The sequence below is a fragment of the Cyprinus carpio genome, chromosome B20 (genome assembly GCF_018340385.1).
Source record: "Cyprinus carpio isolate SPL01 chromosome B20, ASM1834038v1, whole genome shotgun sequence".
Taxonomy (NCBI): Eukaryota; Metazoa; Chordata; class Actinopteri; order Cypriniformes; family Cyprinidae; genus Cyprinus; species Cyprinus carpio.
Window position 1 is genome coordinate 28703776 of NC_056616.1, and position 22001 is coordinate 28725776.

At 37.4% G+C, this 22001-nt stretch overlaps 2 protein-coding genes across 8 annotated transcripts in view; both read left to right on the forward strand.

Annotated features, from left to right (window-relative positions):
* Positions 1-2451: 2451 nt before the first annotated feature.
* Positions 2452-18996, forward strand: LOC109065907 (hairy/enhancer-of-split related with YRPW motif protein 2-like). Of its 7 annotated transcripts, XM_042746815.1 has the most exons (13): positions 2452-2619; positions 2881-3020; positions 3114-3179; positions 3567-3634; positions 3896-3958; positions 6793-6912; positions 9403-9502; positions 12464-12605; positions 14863-15035; positions 15935-16013; positions 16114-16197; positions 16399-16480; positions 17561-18996. In XM_042746815.1, the coding sequence occupies exons 8-13, from the start codon at positions 12579-12581 to the stop codon at positions 18217-18219; spliced, it is 1104 nt and encodes a 367-aa protein (XP_042602749.1). In that variant the 5' UTR covers positions 2452-2619; positions 2881-3020; positions 3114-3179; positions 3567-3634; positions 3896-3958; positions 6793-6912; positions 9403-9502; positions 12464-12578; the 3' UTR covers positions 18220-18996. The 7 variants fall into 7 exon arrangements, with proteins under 7 accessions (XP_042602749.1, XP_042602748.1, XP_042602746.1 ...); XM_042746814.1 differs by lacking the exon at positions 3896-3958; XM_042746812.1 differs by lacking the exon at positions 3114-3179.
* A 2550-nt stretch (positions 18997-21546) lies between these two features.
* LOC109065974 (peroxisomal targeting signal 2 receptor-like) overlaps positions 21547-22001 on the forward strand; it is an 18571-nt gene continuing 18116 nt past the window's right edge. Inside the window, exons 1-2 of the mRNA XM_019082959.2 lie at positions 21547-21885; positions 21969-22001. The exon at positions 21969-22001 is cut by the window's right edge and continues 25 nt beyond it. Of these exons, the coding sequence (XP_018938504.1) occupies positions 21780-21885; positions 21969-22001 (139 nt within the window). The 5' untranslated portion in view covers positions 21547-21779. The remainder of the gene's footprint in view (positions 21886-21968) is intronic.

Consider the following 22001-nt stretch of genomic DNA (forward strand, 5'->3'; position numbering starts at 1 on the left):
AACTCATGAGGTTGATAAGCATTTTCTAAATATTTTAAGGACTTGCAATGAGCATTTAAAAATTAATAATAATTCAAGAGTTTCAGGTTTTATTTTGTGTCCTATTTGTGCAAAGTGCCACTAAAATAAACTTGAACTTTCAGTTAACTGAATTGTTCCTAATTGCTTTTTAGTGCCCCAAGGGCCTATTCAAAAAGCCAGTGGTCTAACTGACCATTGATGACCAATGAGGGATGAAGCCAAACAACCGGCAACCCTCCATCTGGAAGAGAGCACTTAACATGCAGCATGCAGAACTGCAGGCCAACTCATACTGTATGGTTATTTCCATATGATCATGCAGTGCTTTGAGCAGCACTAGACCAGTCACTTGTTTTCTGTCAGACGGACTGTGTGTTTCAAATGCTAAGCGTTGATTTACAGTAAGGCCACACACACTCTGCCCTCTGTTGATGCTTCATGAGTCAACAGGGCCCATGAGAAAGAGTGTCTCACAGACTTTATTTAGACCCTTGAAGAATGTCCGCCTCCCTCCCAGTCAATGCCACAAGTCTTTCTCCACATCTAGTATTCCCAAGGTGAATGTAATGTTTTATGGCGTGTTGGAGAGGACAAGAGGGATGCTTTCCAACACCAGCGCCTTACAGAAAAGTCTTGAAAATATGAAGTTAAATGACATTACCCCATCTCACACACATGTAAAAGTTAACATTATGTATCAGCTTTTTTTAACATTTACAAGCAGGCCCAGATGGGAATCTGCTGGTGTTTTCTGTGGTGATTTTGAAATATCTGCGGAATGGATTTAAACACACTTTAAGTGCTCAAATCACATTTATGTTAAAACATAAATAAATAAATAATTAAATTAACCAAATGCTTAAAATCAACATGAATTGGTATTTGCAACCCATTATTTTCAGGAATTGCATGTATTTTCAAGTAAAACAGCATGCTCAAGGAGAATAAATGTGGCATAGGACTTTATTTAACCAACTGAAAATTAAGTAGATCATGAAAAGCAAGAATGAAGCCAGGTACTATTTAGTTAATTTTATCCAATAGCCCACATGGCCCTATAGAAGCCTGTTTTCATCCTGGAATAACTTTTTTTTTCTCACAATTTTGAGTTTATATCTTGCAATTCATGACTTTCATGTCATTATGGACCTGTGTAACACAATTTTCTTTTTTTTTTTCTTTTTTTTTTTTTTTTTTAAAAGCTTCCATACCTAAGTGACATTAGCAGAAAAAAAACTGCTTCAGAGGAAAAGTAAGTAAAAGTCTATCTATATATGTGAGAGTCAATATATGTGAGAATTCCAGAATTGGAAGATGTAAACCCAGAATTGTGAGAAAGTAATTCTGAGTTTATATCTCACAATTCTAAGAAAAGAATTGTGAGATATAAACTCAGAATTACTTTCTCACAATTCTGGGTTTACATCTTCCAATTCTGAGTTTATATCTTGCAATTCAGACTTTTTCTTTGTATTATGAGTTTACATCTTTCAGTTCTGTTTTTTCTCTCCATAGGCCTATATATTTGCAATTTTGATTTTTTTTCTCTTGCAATTGCGAGTTTATATCTCACTATTAAGACGCTTCTTCAAACAACTGCCAGTTCATATCTACAGTAGCAATTCTGTTTATTTCTCAAAATTCTGAGACTGTCGCATTTTCAAATTTTCTTAGACTTGCGAGAAAAAGATCTAATTTGTAAGATAAAAAGTTGCAATTACCTTTTTTAATTTTTTAATCAAAGCTTCCGTTCCAAACTGATATTAGCTAGGGAAAAAAAACAGCAACATTGCAAAAGAGCAAGTAAAATAGGTCATCATTATAATTATATTTTGATTAGATATTTTTCCAATCTCTGTAAAAATCAATGCAAGAAACAAGGTTCAATATAATACGTTAACATTATTTAGGTTATAAAGGAGCCACCGATGTCTCATCAGTGACATCACTCATCAATTAGCTCAGGGTCGACGGTCTACACACGTGCTTCCCGCGGGGCAGTCGGCGGCAGCTGACTTTCTCACAGGCTTCATGTCATTACGGAGCTATGCGTAACACAAACAATTCCTCGCTCCCAGAGTGTTTATCTCGTGGCACAGAGCGCGGTGTGCCCACACATCAAAGTCTGAGGGAACAGACGCTGCTCAGCGGCAGCAGCTGCGCTCGGATCCTGTCCACACCCTTCCTGTTTGCCGCGGTCTACCCTGGGGCTGTTATTTTCCCAACAGAGCGCCGATAAACCCCCTTTGCCTCACTCCCTTCACCGGTGTAGTGCCGAACCCTGCCACACCCCCTGGTATTGGTAGGTTTAGGAGTAGGTGTGGGGGAGGGGTTAGGATTAGGGGTGGGGTTGGGATTAGGCAATCAAGTAGTGACTTCAACGAGGGGATGCAGAATCTGGCAGGGGTGAAGAATTCGGCACAACACCGGCTCCAACGCCACCACCGACCGCAGCAGCAACAGTCCGCGGTCTTTCAGTCCTCTCCGAGTCCGAGCGTGTCCTTGTTTCCATAGTTACAAAAGAGCGGGATTTTGTCTACCGTATTTACATTGTTTCACAGAAGCTTGCACACTGCTTTCAAACTTTTAAAACTGCAGGTAGTTTCTTTTATACAGAAATTACTTTTGCAGAATTACTGTTATAAAATAATTAATATATTATAAATATAAATGCATGAACTGAAAATGTATATAAAGCATATTGTGTAAAACAAGTAAGTTTAAGTTATTTTGGATGAAAGTGACTGATGCAAAAAAAAAAAAGTATCTGTATAGGCTGTATAAGGGAAAAAAGCTGTTTAGTGAAGATTGACCTTAGAAGATCTGTACTTATTATCTGTCACCATCTCAATCCCACAGAGTTCTCCAGCTCTGGGTCAAGACCCTCATAACGCTGTTTCCTCAGCCAGGCTGGGTCGTGCAGATTTCTCTTGGAGAGAGAGTCTCCAGCTGCCATCACACAAAAACATCTTCACATGCGTGCAGCAGCAGCAGCCATGGTGAGCTACATCAAACAGGGCTGGTCAGGCACCCCATAGACTTTCAACTTCAGAGCCACATAGACTTTTCTTTTGACTCCCTCTGTCTCCAAGACCACCACACAGGGTCAGAGAGCACTGTACACGGTCCTAGGGACTTTTCATGCCAGTTCCTCAGAGGTGTGTTGCAAACAGTATTTCAATGTTAAAGGTGCAGTAAATTTTTTTTGATAATTAAAAAATACTGATCATAAATTAATAGTGCTTTTGAGAAATGGAACGGACCAACATCAACGCAAAGAAATTTAAGATTGAACCCAAGAACATCCATATTGATGTTTACTGTGAGAAAAACAGATATGTTCATATATAAATGTATTCACAAATTTACTGAATGCACATTTAATTAGTAAAGGCCCCATGGTCATAATAAAAACACAGTTGCAGGAATACAGTATTTTAGATGTTTTTTGCTTTTTAGCAGACAGTTGCTGTTATTATTTCATTCACTGCTTTATGTATGTGTCAGTTTCACATTCTCATGCAGTTTATCTTCTAACTTGGCAGACGAGATGGCAAAACAATCAGGATTCCAGACTAATGGAACAGGAAGACATTTATTATGGACAACTTTGGTATGTAATGGATTTTTGTTTGGCTTAAAGTTTCAGCATCTTTTTAATCATGAAATATAATGTATTATATATGTACAAATATTAAATGAAATATATGTTTATTCCGTATTACAGGGGAATGCATTTCTAGTGTTCTGTAATGTAGCCTTTTATTTCTATATTGCGAATTTATCCTTAATTCTAATTTAAATGCAGTAAATTAGAGTTTCCTTGTACCAGTGGTGTGACATTACACCAACTCTCTCATGTCTTGTTTTATAGTCTATAATTCATACATGAAAGACCTGACCAGCACCTGTCATGCAAAACACCACAAGCTTCACGGTAATTTCCTTAAAGATTAGCAGAACCGTCTGTTACGTGTTTTACAACCTTGATATCCAGCTAGTTTAGCTTCTGAGGATTTTTAGGAGTTTTACAGAGAACTGAATGAATGTCTGAGTATAACATGACACATCAGCTTGTCTGTCAGGATGTATGTTCTCAGAGGTCTGGAAGCATCTACTATAATCCAAAGTAAACACTCAGGCTGAAGGAAGGAGAGACCCTTATGATATAAGCAGCTCAGACAGTGAGAGCGTGTCAGGGTTTGCTTCCCCTTCTTGTCTCGGTCATTTATCTTATCAGATTCACAAAGAAGTGTTAAGGGTTGCAGAGATTCCCTAAACTTCCTTCAAACATTTCAAGAATAGTTCAAACAGAGATGAAAACTGTGATTTTACTGTGTATTAGATACAGGAAGTCAAAGATTAATTACTGAAATTATGGTCTGTTTAATGCACAAAGATAGTGTATGGCTTCAGGAGACTTGAGCATGATTGTCTACTTTAATGGTGCTTTTATGTTGTTTTTGTTATGAAAAACATCTATTCAGAGAATTTTGTTACTTAAAAAAAAGATCATTACTTCAGTTTTCAGTGTCACATGATCCTTCAGAAATCATTCTAATATGCTGATTTGATGCTCAAGAAACATTCTCTTACTAGCAATGCTTAATATAGTTCTCTTACTCAAAACTTTTGAACAGTAGTATATACAGTATATATACAATAATAATATGTGTATAGTAATATAAATGAAGTTGATATGTTCAGTTTTTACTAGCCATTTATCATTCCTCAACATGGTCTTTGCCAGGTGCCTGTCAGCGCCGGTTAGTTACTCTTACTGACCCTCTCTGAAAGCCGGCTCTCTGATCTCTGACCGAACATCAACCTCTGCTACAGTAAATCCAGAGTGGCCAGAGTAGCTTGACCTGTAATGTAGCCGGACCACTATATTACAGGAAGAAAGAGAGTGTGGCTACAAACAATGAAAGCCACAGCTGTTCTGTACAGTAACACACCACACTTCCATCCAAGACAGCTTTGGCTTATTCACATTAGCATTCATAAATGAATCCTTTAAATTCTATGTTAATCCTTTCATTACAGAATACAGTTCAGTTTGCTGGACCTGTTTTTACAAATGTGACCCTGGACCACAAAACCAGTCATAAAGGTCCATTTTTTTTAATTGAGATTTATACATCCTTTGAAAGCTGGATAAATAAGCTTGATGTATGGTTTGTTAGAACAATATTTGCCCGAGATAGAACTATTTGAAAAACGGGAATCTGAGGGTGCAAAAAATTCTAAATATTGAGAAAATAGCCTTTAAAGTTATCCAAATTAAGTACTTAGCAATGAATATTACAATCAAAAATGAAGTTTTTTTATATATTTACAGTCAGAAATTTACAAAATAGCTTCATGCAACATGATCTTAATATCCTAATGATTTATGGCATAAAAGAAAAATCAATAATTTTGACACATACAATATATTTTTGGCTATTGCTACAAATACACCTGTGCTACTTATGACTGGTTTTGTGGTCCAGGGACACATATGTGATATTAATACCTAGAGATGTATTTGGAAATAGTGTGGTGCTATAGATTGCCGAAATGATCGTGTTGCCTAGTCCAGCAATGATCTGTGATTTACAGTTATAATGTTCTCAATTTAGTCCCTATTAATCAGCTCTCCATCTTCCTTTTTATGAGTTATATACTTGTAACACTTGACCTCATCTGCAGTATGTACTGCGTTTACACAAATATTCACTTCTATTCACCAGCAACTAAAGTGCATGTAAAAAATAGATTAGCAATAATAAAGTTCTCAAAAAGAACTGTGTGTATTCACTAAACAGTATACAGTGCACGTATTAGCAAACAATCAACCCTCACAACCCACACTGTATTTACATCACAACCCAGTGACGTGTGGCAGACTACTGAAGTGAAATGTCAAGTCTCTTGATTTAAGGATAGTTTAGTTCTTTCATTCATGCATTCTAGTTTAGAGTCAGTTGTATTTTTCATGTTTTTGAAATCATTTATGCTCATCTTGGCAGCATTTATTTGATCAAAAATACAGTAAAAACTAATATTGTGAAATATTACGTCAATTTAAAATATGTATTTTAATATATTTCAGAATGTTTATTCCTGTGGTGGCAAAGCTGGATTTTCAGCAGCCATTACTCTAGTCTTTAGTGTCATATGATCCCTCAGAAATAAATGCTGATTTGGTAGTATTGAAAACAGCTGCTTAATATTTTTGTGGAAACCATGATTTCTTAGGATTCTGTATGGCTGACCACTTTGTTAGCCATCATTTTATATATAGCCCTTTTTTTCAATTTTCAGACTACGTATTTACAAAATATCGTGCACATGGAAGCAAACAAAAAACCCACACAATATTTACACCAGAACCAGCTTAGGCCCTTAAATAAAATGCTTTCTTGCAGTCAGTACCTATGTAACAGCATTGCACAATATGTCAGAATGTGCCAGTACAAACATTCTGCACATAAACGGATATTGTAAATAATTGAAATACAGACATATTTGGTGTTCCTCAAAGCAGTCATATGGCTCACTACTTTTGGACAAATCTTTTTTGTCTTCTATAGAAGAAAGAAAACATTTAGGGTGGGTAAATGATGACAGAAATGTTTATTTTCAACTAAACTTTTCCTTTCTTTATAATTCAAGTTATATTTCTGAACAAATACCCAATTTTATTGAACTTTTGTAGACTGTCTGTCCTACCCAAGAGCTTTTTTTAGCTTTAATAGACAGTGACAAGTCCTTGTGTGTTTTCAGGCAGTGGGAAAGACAGCAGCAGAGTATCTGGGAGCTGTCGTGGACACCTCTACCTCTGCGTTTCTGCTGGTGTGAATGTAGCAAGATTCCTGCAGCTGACCGCAGCTCTTCCGATGACAGGTATTTTCCAGGCTCGGACCTTCAGTCCAGGTTTTCCCCTGCAGGGTGTATGAAGAATTAGCAGACGTGTTGCTGATCTGGGGTCTGCGTATGGTCAGCTGGTGAGCCTGCTGTTGTCACATTCTCCTCCAGATTCAACAGTGCTGTCTCGGGTGATAGCAGTAAAACCAGAGGGCCTGGGGGTCAAGCATGTGCGCTAGCGCTTTTCAACTGCTCACACTGATAAGTCAAAGTGTCTGGACTTCTAAACAACGACAGAGGGTCATCCAATCTGACCTAAAATAAACCACACACATATTTAGGCTTGTTCAAAATTAGTCTGAAATGCTTGAAACTCGTTCCCACCATATGCTTCGGTCTTCATCTTAACCGACTTAAAAATCTGTGACTATATGATCTATCTTAATGTTGGCTGCGGAAATATATCTGAGGGTTATTTCATTCAGAATCCTGCCTTGCTAATCATAAAAACAATTCATATTTTGACATGCAGTGTTTGCCACTTTTGCTGTTAGTTCTTGCTCTTATAGAAATCTTTCTTTTAGCCATAGCAGCTCATATTCAGATAAGAGATTCGGTCCTCCTAAACTAACTCTAAATTCGCCCGATACCAAAGAAATCTTTTTTGCTTATTTTTATTGCATTCAAATTGTCAAATTGTACGTGATTGTCCAAACATCATTTTAAGATGTGTTTGAAAGTTTGGTGTCAGTAAGATTTTGGTTTAAAGGTATACATATACTTTTATTCAGCAAGGATGCATTAAATTGATTAAAAATAACAGCAGCATTTTCAGATTTCCATTTCACATAAAAATCAAGAATTATGAAAAAAATGTATCACTGTTTCCACAAAAATATTAAGAAAACATTAAAACTGTTTTCAACATGTTTCTTGAGCAGCAAATCAACATATTAGAATGCTTTCTGAAGGATCATGTGACACTGAAGACTGGAGTGATGACAATTACAGAAAACAAAAACTTCTTTAAATGTATTAAAATGGAAACCAGTTACTTTAAACTGTAATATTTCATAGTACTATTGTTTTGCTGTAATAAATGATCAAATAAATGCAGTGATTACCCATCTAAATGGGTGATTACACTGTAGAGTATAGACTTTATTAAGATGGTCAAAAGTCCTACCTTACCTGAGACAACGATTCCTTGATTTTCCTGTTACTAAAAAACTGAGACATGTTCAAAGTGCAGTTAATTTCTCTTAACCATGATTAACAACTTTGCCACTTATATAAGTCCATAATTCTGTAGCACACCCATTGCCATTTCACAATCATGGGGAGTGGAAGGATGCTTGCTGATAAAGAACCAGAGGGTGCAGCCCAAAACAACAATATGCAGCATTGTTTATCACCAGGCAGTGACATACCATATCAGTGTTGTGGCTCTGTGGGGTCTTACCCTGGTAGAGATTAGCAGAAAACACTTTCCTGGATCTCTCTCTAACCTTGTGCTTCCTCAGGGCCGGTGATACCCAAGCTAAGCATAAGGAGAAAGCCCCGTCTTAAAACTCAGGGGAAGGTTGGTTAATGGCTGTAGCTATTGCCTGGAGGCTAGACTTGAGTTCACAGTGTTATTAATTTTTAGGTGTTTTCCACAGCACAAGATAAACTCTGTACACAAGCTTGTGTTTTGAAAAACAAAATTTGCCTACTTAGATTAATGTTAACAGTGGTAACTTGTCTTTCAAGAGGATTATATATGTTTTGTTAATACATATACATACATATATGTACATATACATATATCTGACAAGCCAGTAACGATTAGCACAGGTGTCCCAAGAGGACACCCTTCCTTTCTTCTGTTTGTTTTTGGAGTTAAAGAGAAGATTATCTTGTTGGCCTTCACTGACTGGTGCCACGTGTGAAAGCATATCTCTTTCTTGAACTCTGGTTATATCCTGCCGTCTAGAGTAGTGATTTCACAGTGGTCAGGTCACTTAATGTGTATTTGATGACTTCCTCTTTCTTGTCTGTTAATTACTTTAACACATTTGCCTTTGGAGTCTGCTCAGACTGGGGGCGTCCAGGGTAGCTGCTTCCCTGCAAGCAGAGCGAGCCAGAAGCCACTGATATGGGAGCATAGCCAGACAGACATATGCAATTGGATTAAAGAGTTAAGAATTTCAGTGTCAAACAGCAACATCAATGCATTTTTAAGTGTTTTCTTCTCTTAAATTACTTTAATGACAGGAATATGTTTGTTTTTGTTTCGTTTTTTAGCTAATAACTGCAATGAGAGAAAGGGTAATGTGTTTTAGTAAGTATGAATATTTAATCTGGGTTGTGTAATGTTCAGAATTTAAATTAGAATGCCATTTAAATTCAAATGCTGCAATTTGGAATTGAATTTGAATTGAGGTAGCAAAGAAGATAAGGAATTGCAGTTCGAATTTGAATGCAAGTAGAATTCAAATGAAATTCATGCTGAACTGAACTAAATTGAAAATTGTTGTATTTCTGTAGGTTGGATTCAAACAAAGCTGCATGTCTCAGCACTGACTTTTACAAGGATCTACAATTACTTCTGTGGCATGTTTAAGAATATGGACCAAATGCTTAGAAGGTACAGAAACTAAAAACATGCTAAATGTTCGTTTGTTTAGTATTTAGCTCTAGAACTTTGTCTGAAGAGCTGACAATGCATCAAAATCAATGGGTTCCGACAGTGGAAACAAAGCTATTGTGTAAATAACGTAGGTGCCACAGTGAATAAAAGGTATGCTTAACAATTGGGTAATGATGCTTGAACAATGAGAGCTGAATGCAGAAGGGGAAACCCATGACTTCCTCAAACTCATGTATCCTGACAGGAAGCTCAGGTCATAAGACAGGAAGTAGAGTAGGGGCACCTGTCTGTGTGTGTTCTCGCCCCATATATGCCATTTTTTATTTCAAACCCTCACCACATACTACAGCAGAGTTTAAAAAATCTTTTAAAGAATGATAAACATGTTTACATGAGTTTACACTCCCTTGATAGCCATGTAAAATGACCACATTGATATTGTTCTGAAGCTGACATAATTCTGACAGGCGCTTTGTTTCGAGCCAAACGCCACTTGCAGTGCAGATTAGTGTATTTGTGAGCGTAGCATGCGGGTTGATGGGTGCCGAAGCCAAATGCCGGACACTGTTCGATGGAAAGCCGTGACAGAAATACTGCCCTGAATCTGAGAATGGCAGGAAGGGGCCTATTATTCTGAGCCATTCTCTTCAACGTTGGCCCATACGACGCCTGGAGCCTGTCTGCCATGAACTCGCTTCCCAGGATTTCCGACTCACGGCTGGGGCTCCGACTAAAAGCCAAATATTTCACTCCAGAGACGCACAAGGCTTCCTGATATAGGATGCACTTGCTTGTCTCTCTGTGACCTTAAACACTAATAAAGCGCCTATAATATGACTTTGGAGTCAAAAGTCCACAATCCTAGGATATCGTCGTTTTTTGGTTGTTCGCTCTTCCACTGACAGGAAAAATAAACAGATGCCCATTTGTCTCGGACAGATTGGATAACAATGAGAAAGAAGTAGATTATTTACTCAGGGGTTAATTGTTTCAGGTTGGCGCTGAAATGAAACCTCCTTGTGCTCGAACCCAGAAAGTCATCAAAGGAAATTTATGAGATTAGATTAGATATAATCTTAAAATCTTGGTTGGTGTTTGATCAGCAAGAAAATGTAAGTTATCAGTAGTTAACTAGTTTATTTTTGATTAGCAAACACTTTTCATTCATTCCAGCTTCATTCACTAATCACAAGAACATCCCTTGAGTAACTGAAATAACATGAAAATTATGATGGTGCTAGATTATGATCTCAGTAACTTCCTAGATTCTTATACGTCTTTTTTTGCAGATGTTGTTAGAACTGCTTAAAAAACAGTTTAAACCAACGTAAAGTGGTCAGACTGGTCTATTTTGCTAGTTTTAGAAAAGTTTTCAGCACTTGTCAGATGTTCAGACCAGACTTGAAGACCAGAAAACAACTTTAAACTGGTTTAACACTATAGCTTAACAGTGAATCCTGGTTCTCATGTTAATAAATAAATTAATAAAATAAATTTCCCAACCATTTTACTTGCACTACACTTGAATTTAACAGGACAAATGTTTGTTTGCCCTGAATCTAAAACAGGTCAGAGTACTCTCAAGGAAGAGTCCGGGCTGAGGAAGCTGATGCCCAGGCAACAGTGTCTGTTGCCATGAAGCAGTTAACTTGGTTTTAAAAAGGCAGTTTGCAAGTTACTAAGGGCAGCCTTCTGTTCAGAGAAGGGCTTGAGATTGTGGCTGTTGCTGTTGTTTTCATTGTGTGCTTGGGACTCGGGGAGGGTAAGAACAATAATGCATGTAATGCTGATTTTGGAACGGGTCCACCCAGCTTTTCCCAGGCTGGCCAGCCTTGGGAACCACTGATAGCATGGCACATCAGGGCTGGGCCCCTCTCGCCGGGCCTAGGGGCAGGGCCGCCCGCCTTCTCCAAGCAAGCATGTTTGGGATGAAAGGAATCCTTCCTCCTGCCTGGGAATAGAAGAAACACACACAAACATCCACAAACGCTTGCACTAAACTGTGTCCCAGTGTTGGACCCACTTTGGCCACATGCTATGAGAAGTCTCAGAGGTGACACTGACGAGCTTGTAGCTCCGCGCTGCCCGACAGCAGACTTGGCGGAGGCCATATTCCGGTTTTTGTTTTGTAGTTCTGCCCCGGACTGATATCACTGGCACTTGTTTTCTATCAGCCAAGGATGAAACGCAAAAACAATCAGAATAGGAGTGAAAGCTGCTTTTCATAATAATATACTCTACTGGTCAATAGTTTGGAATAATTCCGATTTTTTAATTATTTAATAATAATATTTCATATTTCAACAGAAATCTCTTATGTTTAAGAAGAATGTATTTATTAGATCAAAAATACAGTACAGTTGTGAAATATTTTAATTTAAAAAACAACTTATTTAAATATATTTTACAATGAAATTTATTCCTGTGATGGCAAAGCTGAATATTCAGGAGCCATTTCTTCAGTCTCAGTGATCATTTTGATATGCTTAAAGTAGTTATAAATTGTAAAATTTCACAATATTACTGTTTTTACTGTATTTTGACCAAATAAATGCATCCTTAGTGTGCATTAAAGACTTTTTACAAAAACGATACAAAATCTTAACATGCATCTTCCTGGGTTTTTTTTAATTTATTTTTTTTTATTTTTTTAAACCTGACTCTGTAACATATGTGTGGTCTACAGATGAACAAAGCATTTTTGTAGATCTCTAATAACCAGCGTTTACTTTGAATTTTCATTATATTTTTCATATGCAACAAACAGATCAAAACAGAACTATAGGGCTTTGTGTTTGTCTGCTCTCCTGTCAATATTTTCACTATACTGTCTTTATTTATCCTACAAAGAAATTTGAAAATTCTTGAATGGGCATATCCATCAACAGGGGAAAACGAGGGAAAGTCCAGGTCTATGAAGCTGGACAGACTGCTTTAATTAGCCCTTATAAACTTAAGGTCACACCTGGGAGAGCTGCAGCCTGCCCTGGGCTATGAGAGGCTGTTGACAGCTTGATTGGAGCTATCTGTGGTGAGGACTGGATCTGGTGCAGGGTGTTAAAGGCAATGGGTGATGCAGAAACCTGTCAGCAGTACAGAGGTTTGTGTCTTTATATTAGTCACTATTAAGGCATCATAACATTTTTGCACAGTTAAATCACACAAATTATTTGTTTGTTTATTTTTTCCATCGCAAAATATCAAAGCAGTACATTTCCTTTTAACCTAGTGGTCTCAAGTTCATTTTAAGGGATGTAGTCAGTCAGTTCCTCTTATGTTCATGCTAGAATAACCACAGATGTAGTTCATCACAACTAAGTACTTGATCAAGTTTGAAAAAACTGAAAATGTCCAAATATCTTTTGCCTTTGCTCTGAACTGTACTGTATATCTTTTTTGTATCATTTAAAACCTCAAAAAGTTCTACTAACTTTCTTTAAATGCCACTTTGGCATATATACACTATTAAAAAATCTGTAAAATTAGGGCAAAATATACTGTATAATTTGAAGGAGTTTTTCAGTTTTTTCTGATTTATTTTTACAGTATATATAAGAATTTCTAATATATATATATATTATATATATATATATATATATATATAATAATCTCTCATAATTGGGCTTGGATGGTATGACAAAATCATAATTTTATTGTGAAATCCAAAGATATTTATATATAATTAAGTATAATGTTTATATAATAATACTATACAAATAGTAATTTATATTATAAATCTTAATATCTGTTCATAAACTGTTTATATAATGTTTGATTGCAAGTTATATTAGTTTATAATTTTATTACATAACATGTACTTTTATGTATTTATTTTTGGTCTTGACGGTTGTTCTCAAAAATTTCTTGGTTATGCATACAAGCATTATTATTGTTAAATGCAAATACATTTATTTATTTTTGAGTATATATGATAATTATTTTCACAAATGAATTAATGAATTTGTGCTGTAATGTTGCAGTAATGGTATATGTGAAAGGTCACAAGCTGCCCTCTTCCACAATGCCATCTTAATATTTCTAAGGTTTTATAACATGTTAGTTAAATTGGACATACAACAAACAAACAATGTGCAGAATAGGGTTACGAGCTGCGGCAGTAGTGGTAGGGGTGACGCTCGGCTCGCGGTAACCTCCCAGTGGCAGCGGCCCTGCCGGCCCTCCCTGTGTTCCTGGCCGTCTCTCACATGGTGATTGGGTTTCAGCGCAGGGCTCAGAGCTGTGGGAACGAGTCATCACACTGGCGGCCTGCCTGGGAGACTGTGCTACGCTCCACCAGGGGGAAGGCAATTGACAAGTGGGGTTTTGTAAGCCCAGACAATGTGCCATCTTCACTGTTTAACCCAGGAAATCCACTACAGCTGGAGCCTCCAAATAAATGAGAAACCCATGTGTGAAAGTGTGTCTGTCTGTGTGTATGCAGATATTCCCGAACAACTTTGCATACTTTTAACATCTTGATACAATCAGTGTTTACTGAAACATTTTAAAGGACTTTCAGTATGTCCTCTGTTTAACATACGATGTGCTCATTTTCCCATAAATAAAAAAGGAGTGAAAACTATAGGTTGTATAGGTTCTTAACTATAGGTTCGTTTAAGGGGAATTATTTTTTTGCTTTACTGCATATGGTAAGGTTACCCTTAATGATTTACCATAGTTTTGTTGTTGTTGTTGTTGTTAACAAACTTTTTCATAAACACAAGGTTAAAATATGTTTATAAGACATATAAGTACACATACGCCTTAAAAACGTTTTGGAAACCTAAAAGTAAAAATCGTTTAGCAATGAGCGCAACTAACTTACAGTACGCGAAGGCCAACAGAAAACACGTGATGTGAAACAAACTAAGCTCAATCTTCGTATACGGTAAATCGAATAAAACAATCTTTCCTTGTTTTTCACGTTAATATGATTCTTAACAAAACAAAATATAACATAAATCGTTAGTTAGATATTTGACGGGTTAACCAATGAGCGCTAAACCGATTTGGCACGCGTGAGATGAACTTCAAAAAACTGCTGCAGAAATGTCTTCCTTAAAATCATCAAATAATTCGTACAACATTTTGGCAAGCCACTCTGCATCCTCATCATAGCCTTGCCAGAAACCCTTTACCAAGATTTCCTGCCTATCTGCACACTGTCCAAGCTCTGTCAGGCTCTGAAACACCGTCGCCTTTCTTGTGCAAAGTGTTTCTCACGCTTCTGAGGCCCTCGGGTGCAGAACGCGAGTGCTGAAGCTGGGCCGAGTCAAATATCAGGGGAATGAAGTTTGAGACCTCCATTCGGTGGCTCGGGGCGTGTTTTCTTTTTTCGGTGGGTGTTCCCTAAGCAGGACGAGGGCGTGAATGTGAGACTGAGGCTCCAGCGGTTCGTGGGAAAGACGCTCAGAGGGTTTGGTGACTGTACCTGTGCACACTGCATCATGAAGCGGCCTTGTGAGGACAGCACGTCCGACAGCGACATGGACGAAACTATTGATGTGGGCAGCGAGAATAACTACTCTGGGTAAGCGTGCGTGGGAACCACAGCTTGTTTGCTGTTCTGTTACTGAGGATTCACTTTTACATGTTATCTTAAGATCGTATGCTTTCTTTTGGACATTATATTAAATATATAAAATGCACATGGTAATTACATTTATTATAACTAAATATGTTTTATAAACAGCCTATAAAATATAATTACAAACAAATAAAATATAATTAATAATGCAGTTTAAGGTTTTGATGGTTAGAAATGATTAAATACTTAAACATTAGGCTCTGTGATGCTCAACAGGTCGATAGTCAGAAATGTCACTGAATCGTGTATCAGAAAAATTTAAGCTTAATATTTTTCATAATGACTGTCTGTACATAAACTGATGTATTTAACCTAAATACCGTTAGTAATTTATATACTGTCATGTGACCTAAAAATGTTGTTAATGTGGTAGCATTTTATTCAAGTAAGACTAAATCAAACCGACTACATTAGTTTGTACCAACAATCATTTTTATGTTAGATCGAGTAGAAATTTTATTTGCAATTTGTAATTGCATGTTACCATTTTTTTACAGTAATGCTACATCTTACTAAACATTATTGTGACATGTTAAAGACATTTCGAACTATTTGAGTGTAGGCTACAGCTATTATTGATCTTTTAAGCATTATATTAAATAATTTTGTTTGTTAATAGCTTAACGTTGAAAGTTATAAAGAAGTGTTAATAATTATCACTGTCAAGCATTTAACCTAAAATATGTTGTATGTGGTAACACAAAAATAACTGGTTTTGTTAGTCAAAAATCAAAAGTATAATTTAACATGACTGAATAAAAAGACAAGTAATATTTTTGGTAACATCTATAAACTCTTTATACAGTGCACTGACAAGTTTTCATCCCCCTTTCCCCCCAAAGTCAAAGCAGCGGTTCGTTTATAAAATGTGGCTCACCTACCACAACATCTCAAGTCATGGCTAGAAAGAAGCGGAGAGGGGTAATTCCATACTTTTTTATATATATATATATATATTTGTTAAAATCTTTGAAATTTTTTTTTAAACCACTAACACATTACTCTTTTCCATATATTGCAGATCATTGAGAAAAGACGAAGGGACCGAATAAATAATAGTTTATCAGAGTTGCGTCGTCTGGTGCCAACAGCATTTGAGAAACAGGTGAATTCATATTTCTGCTTCAGTCCATGCATGACTTTTATATATATATATATATATATATATATATATATATATATAGCAAAAGTATTAGTTCTAATAATAATAATAATTATAATAAATTAAAAGTAAGTGGAAGAGGATGTTGTCAAAGCTATCATATTAAAAACACTTATCCTCACATATCCTATTGCTTCTCCCAAGGGATCTGCCAAGTTAGAGAAGGCGGAAATATTGCAGATGACAGTGGATCACTTGAAGATGCTCCAGGCCACGGGAGGAAAAGGTAGTCTGCTTGTTATTGGCTCCCGTTTTGCACACCACCTAACGCTGCAGTGAAATTTGAGTACTGAGTTCCCTTTTGACCAGATTAAACTGGAAATCAATGTTAATGGTAGGATTGAACTCGTGGGAAAGTGCCGGCAGGACAAAAGAAGCACTTGACCCTGGGATTGTGTTTGCTTTCATAAATCCATGGGAGGGGAGTGGGGCCACATTCACAGGCCGCACTGTTGGGGGTTTGTTAGGGCTTTCCAATAAGTGTTAAAACCGAAGCACTGGGGAGACAAAACAAACATACAGACAGGTCAGGTCACAGTCCCGATCTGCTTAGCTTTAGCCTCTCGAGCACAGTGGGGTTACATCTGACTCGTCATGATTAAAGCTTCAAATCAAGTCACCTTTATTTACTTAGCGCTTGAATTGTTTCACAGCAGCTTCACAATAATAAGTAGGAAAATAACCGAATCAGTGATGCAAACTTGATCAAATATATGATCAATTCAACATCTGCTGAAAAGCAGCTCTACAGAAACAATAATGTCATTAACTAGCTCATCAGTTCAGTGTTAATTCAGTTCAGTTCAGTAACTGTGAAAAGTTCATCAATTATAAAATGAGTTCAATTCAGCTATAAAGCAGCTCTACACAAGACAATAGTGTCTTTATTTAGCTCGAGTCAGTTCAGTTTAATTCAATAATAGTGTAAAATGTATCAATTATGAAATGAGTTCAATTCAGCTATAATCAGCTCTATAGAAGACAATAGTGTCATTATTGAGCTCAACTGCTGATTCACAGTTGAAATTAAGGTCACTGCTGTGAGTAAATTCAGCTATAAAAGCAGCTCTATAAAAGATAGTAGTGTCATCATTCAGCTCAATTCAGTTCTAGTTTTGTTCTCATCCACTGGTGTCAGTGAAGTCAAATTGATAATGCAGTATTACTGAATATGAAGTGTCTATTAAAACCCAAATGGAGGGGGGGAAAGTTTGTGAGAGAAGCGTGGCATTCATATTTTAATTGCTCTCTCTCTCTCTCTCTCTCTCTCTCTCTCTCTCTCTCTCTCTCTCTCTCTCTCTCTCAGGATACTTTGATGCTCATTCTCTGGCCATGGACTTCATGAGCATTGGCTTTCGGGAGTGTCTTACTGAAGTGGCGAGGTATTTGAGCTCTGTTGAAGGACTGGATTCCGGCGACCCCCTCCGCGTCCGCTTGGTTTCTCACCTCAGCAGCTGCGCCTCGCAGAGGGAAGCGGCCGCCATGACCACATCAATGGCCCATCACCAGCAGGCCCTCCACCCCCATCACTGGGCCTCAGCTTTGCATCCCATCCCAGCAGCGTTCCTGCAACAAAGTGGACTTCCGTCCTCAGAGAGTTCCTCTAGCAGGCTGTCTGAGGTTCCTCAGAGGGGTGCAGCCCTGCTGACCTCCTCCTTCACCCACAGTGACTCCGCGCTCAGAGTGCCCTCTACTGGCAGCATCGCTCCTTGCGTACCGCCGCTGTCCACCTCGCTGCTTTCGATATCAGCAACCGTTCACGCGGCGGCCGCTGCTGCAGCGGCACAAACCTTCCCTCTAACGTTTTCCGGAGGATTCCCGCTTTTCAGCCCCAGCGTAATGGCATCTTCAGTGGCTTCTTCCTCCGTGAGCCCTTCCGTTTCCACATCCACCACATCCCAGCAGAGCAGCGGAAGCAACAGTAAACCATACCGACCGTGGGGGACTGAAGTGGGAGCATTTTAAGTGTTGGATTTGCTCTTGTTGTATTTGGACGTCTTCCACACTTTGTACATAAAGGAAAGAAAACAGCTATTGTGTCTGCTTTGGTCAGCACTTTGGGGTTTTTTCTTTACACTTGTACACATATGCAACAGCAAACATAAGCCAACTTTCTGGGAGGGAAAGAAAGACTGACTTTACACTTCAAGCTGTGTGGAAACCCATAATGATGAAAAGCGATTTTCATTATTGAAGAAAAAATCAGTTACTGTTTTACCTTCATGTAAAGGGCTGTACTGTGAGACAGTGCCTGCATAAACACTGCTAAAATGCTGCATTTGAGATGTATGCTTTGATATTTATACATAGAAAAAGCATATTCGATTTTCACAAACATACAGTAGCTTTAGAGTAAAACAGAACAGCTTGTTCAAAGACCAACCAAAGGTTTTGCAGATAATCACTAAAGTGAGGTGTGAATCAGTTTTGTAATCTATGATTTAACAATCCAGTTTGTAAATCTGTATATGTGTAAGATTGTAGCTAGAGTTTATATTGAAATTAGACAGATGAGTTGGTATGATGCACTTCAATCACTACTGTTTTTTGGGGGGGAGACAGGATCTTCTCCGCTTTACACAATAGGCCTACTGAATTAAAAAAAAAATAACATTCACTAATACTCATATGTGAGATTTTCTACTACTGTAACTTTGTTACCTTTTTAATAACCCTACCACGCTCTGTAAGATGTAACCTTTTTCTATGCAAAAAAGAAAAAAACAGATGTCCCTGAAGAAACTGCGTGTTTTTTTCATTCTGACACATATGCCATAAAACCATCGTTCCATTTGCTTTCACCACAACAGATCGTGGAATGTTATGAGAGAAAGTAATTGTTTTCCCAGAGCATAATTTGAGTTCTTGAAATTGTATGGTGGAAAAAAATATTTGCGTTCTTTTATGTGTTTTTCTAATAATGCAAAAGAAGCCAATGAAGTGAAACAAACAACTGCAATTATAAGTGCCACTTCAACAGTTATAAATCTGTCGACAAACTTTAAAGGGATACTCCACCCCAAAATGAAAATTTTGCAATTAATCACTTACCCCCATGTCGTTCCATACTAGTAAAAGCTTTGTTTGTTTTCAGAACACATTTTAATATATTTTGGATGAAAACCAGGAGGTTTGTGACTGTCCCATTGACTGCCAAGTAAAGTCACGGTCCAGAAAAGTATGAAAGACATCGTCAGAATAGTCCATCTGCCATCAGTGGTTCAATCTGAATTGTATGAAGCGACAAGAATACTTGTTGTATGTGAAGGAAACAAAAATAACGACTTTATTTAACAATACGTCTCTTCGCATCACTGTAGCACCATTTTGGAGAATATCCGCTGAATGCAAGCAGCATATGCTCTTCTGTGTCAGCCGCGACACAAAGATATGTTTTCTACGTGTATTTACTCTTTGATTTGAACAAAAACAGCTCATCCGTGCAGTGTGGCTGACACAGAAGAGCGTACACTGCTTGTGTTCACGCGATATTCTCCAAAATGGCGCTACGGTGATGTGGAGAGACACAGAGGAGACAAATTGTTGAATAAAGTTTGTTTTTTTCGCGTACAAAAAGTATTCTCGTCGATTCATAAAATTCAGATTGAACCACTGATGGCAGATGATCTATTCTGACGATGTGAGTCAGGGTGGAGTATCCCTTTAAAGTAAGCTACAAACACATTTATCGAATAAAACACACACCAACATTCAACATCGTTACATTATCACCAGCAATTTTAAATGTTCACTTTTGTTTGTAAAAACTTTCAGTGCCAAATTTGACACCGCAATGATTTCAATTATCAATAAGATAACCTAAAATATGTTTAATGTGGTAACATCTATGGTTTTGTTGGTCAAAAATATAAAAAAGTAATTTTTAAAAGTAACTAGAAACTAATTTAAAATAAGCTAAAAAAGCCATTTTAAATATGTTCACTTTTGTTTATAAAATCTGACAATGCCAAATTTGTTGATGCTGCAACCATTTCTAAATAACATTTTGGCAGTTCTCATTTGATGTTTACTGTTATTCAAAGACAAGGTCCCTCAAGGTCCCCCTTGGTCCCTCAGGGACAGCTCAAGTCAAAACTTATGTAGCTATTCTGGCGGGCGTGAACAAACCGCCGGTCGGACTGCAGTAGTGTGCACCACATGAAGGCACAACAACACCAGTCACTCCTCCCCAAGATGGGTCTTTATGCCGGCCTAATCCACTCCCTTTATGCCAGGGTCTGTTAGACAGATTTACATTAGTAAATCACTGTCACACCATTAAATTCCTTAAAAGAAAAAGTATCAGCATTTCCAAGTGAATAGGGATTAAGGCAAACAGCGCCTGCTACCCACCGGCAATCATGGGAAAAGTGCTGGGCCATAAATCCGCCGGTTATCTGCTTTAGAGCGGCTGGTTCTCACGCCGGGCCCCTGCCTTTGAAGTGGCCGTCATATATCAAGGGCGCACATGATCTCCCCAAAACATCACACAGGCAAAGAGTCAGCGGTGTGAACGTGGTCAGTAAGCCTGTCAGCTTCATTAGTTTCCACACATGAAAATGGTTTAGGTACTACGAGATGTGTTTCATGCTCCAGACCGCAGGATAAAAGCAGCATAGATATGATCATAGCTCACATAGATCATATTCTAGGCTCTAGGGCACAGGATTAGTCATTTTGACTTTTTAACCTGAACTGTTTGTTATTATCTGTAACATTTAATATACTGAAGAGGATGTATTGAGCCTATGAATGTGAATTTTAAGAGAATATATTTGCTTATATATTTGCTATTGTTTCTAATTGCAAAACATAAAGATTATGATTATGAACTGTCCTCCCACATTTTTTAAATGTGATAGCAAATCCATAGAGACAGACAGATATTTAGATAGATAGATACCACAGTACATTTTCTATAGGAATTACCCAGCATTAACAAAATAATTTAAGAGAACAATTTCTTCATTATGTTTTATCTTGATGGCACTACAACGTCAAAATATTTTAAATGGTGAGGTGTGAAGTCTGAAAAGACAACAAACGGGTCTTCACTAGAGAAATGCTGCCATCTGGTGCGAGATCATTTTAAGATGCAGTTTGTTCTTCATTCAGTCACTCGTTTTTGCAGACTACGTGCAATTAATAATTTTCTAAATATTTTCAGCTCTAGTTCCTATTTTATAAAATCACATAGAATAAAAAATAATAATAATATAAAGACACGATACATTATATATATATTAAACGATCTTCAAGATTGACGTCATCCTCATCTGGCCAATCACAGCTTCGCGTTTTTCACGCAGTCAAAACACGGAAGTAAACATCTGGTATACACATGTTTTGCGCTAAATGTAACAACATTGCAAACGTATTGATTTGCCGATGTAACTTACCGTTGTATTGATGGATTGAGAATTAATTAAGCTTTCGCCGTTGTCGACAAATGTTTGGTGTTTTACCACGAAATAGATTATTTATCGTGAATACATTTTAGGTGGACTTTATAGTTATTAAAGAGTATGAAGTCGTTTAAATCTTCAGGCCGTCATGGATATGCGGTGGAGATTTCACCTTTTTTGGCTTCTACGATCGCCTGTGCGTCATCGCAGTATTATGGAATAGCAGGTAATATTTGGAATATTGCATGAACATACAGTACATAAATGAAACTGGCATAAATGCCAATGAAAACTCTTCGTGTCTTTTAGGATGTGGGGCACTTTTTGTGCTGGAGCAGAGAG

Coding starts and splice junctions, on each gene's coding strand:
- LOC109065907 (XM_042746815.1), top strand. CDS start 12,579: ATGCAGAAACCTGTCAGCAGTACAGAG. Junction 12,606..14,862: donor AACCTGTCAGCAGTACAGAG/GTTTGTGTCTTT, acceptor TTCCCTAAGCAG/GACGAGGGCGTGAATGTGAG. Junction 16,014..16,113: donor CTAGAAAGAAGCGGAGAGGG/GTAATTCCATAC, acceptor CATATATTGCAG/ATCATTGAGAAAAGACGAAG.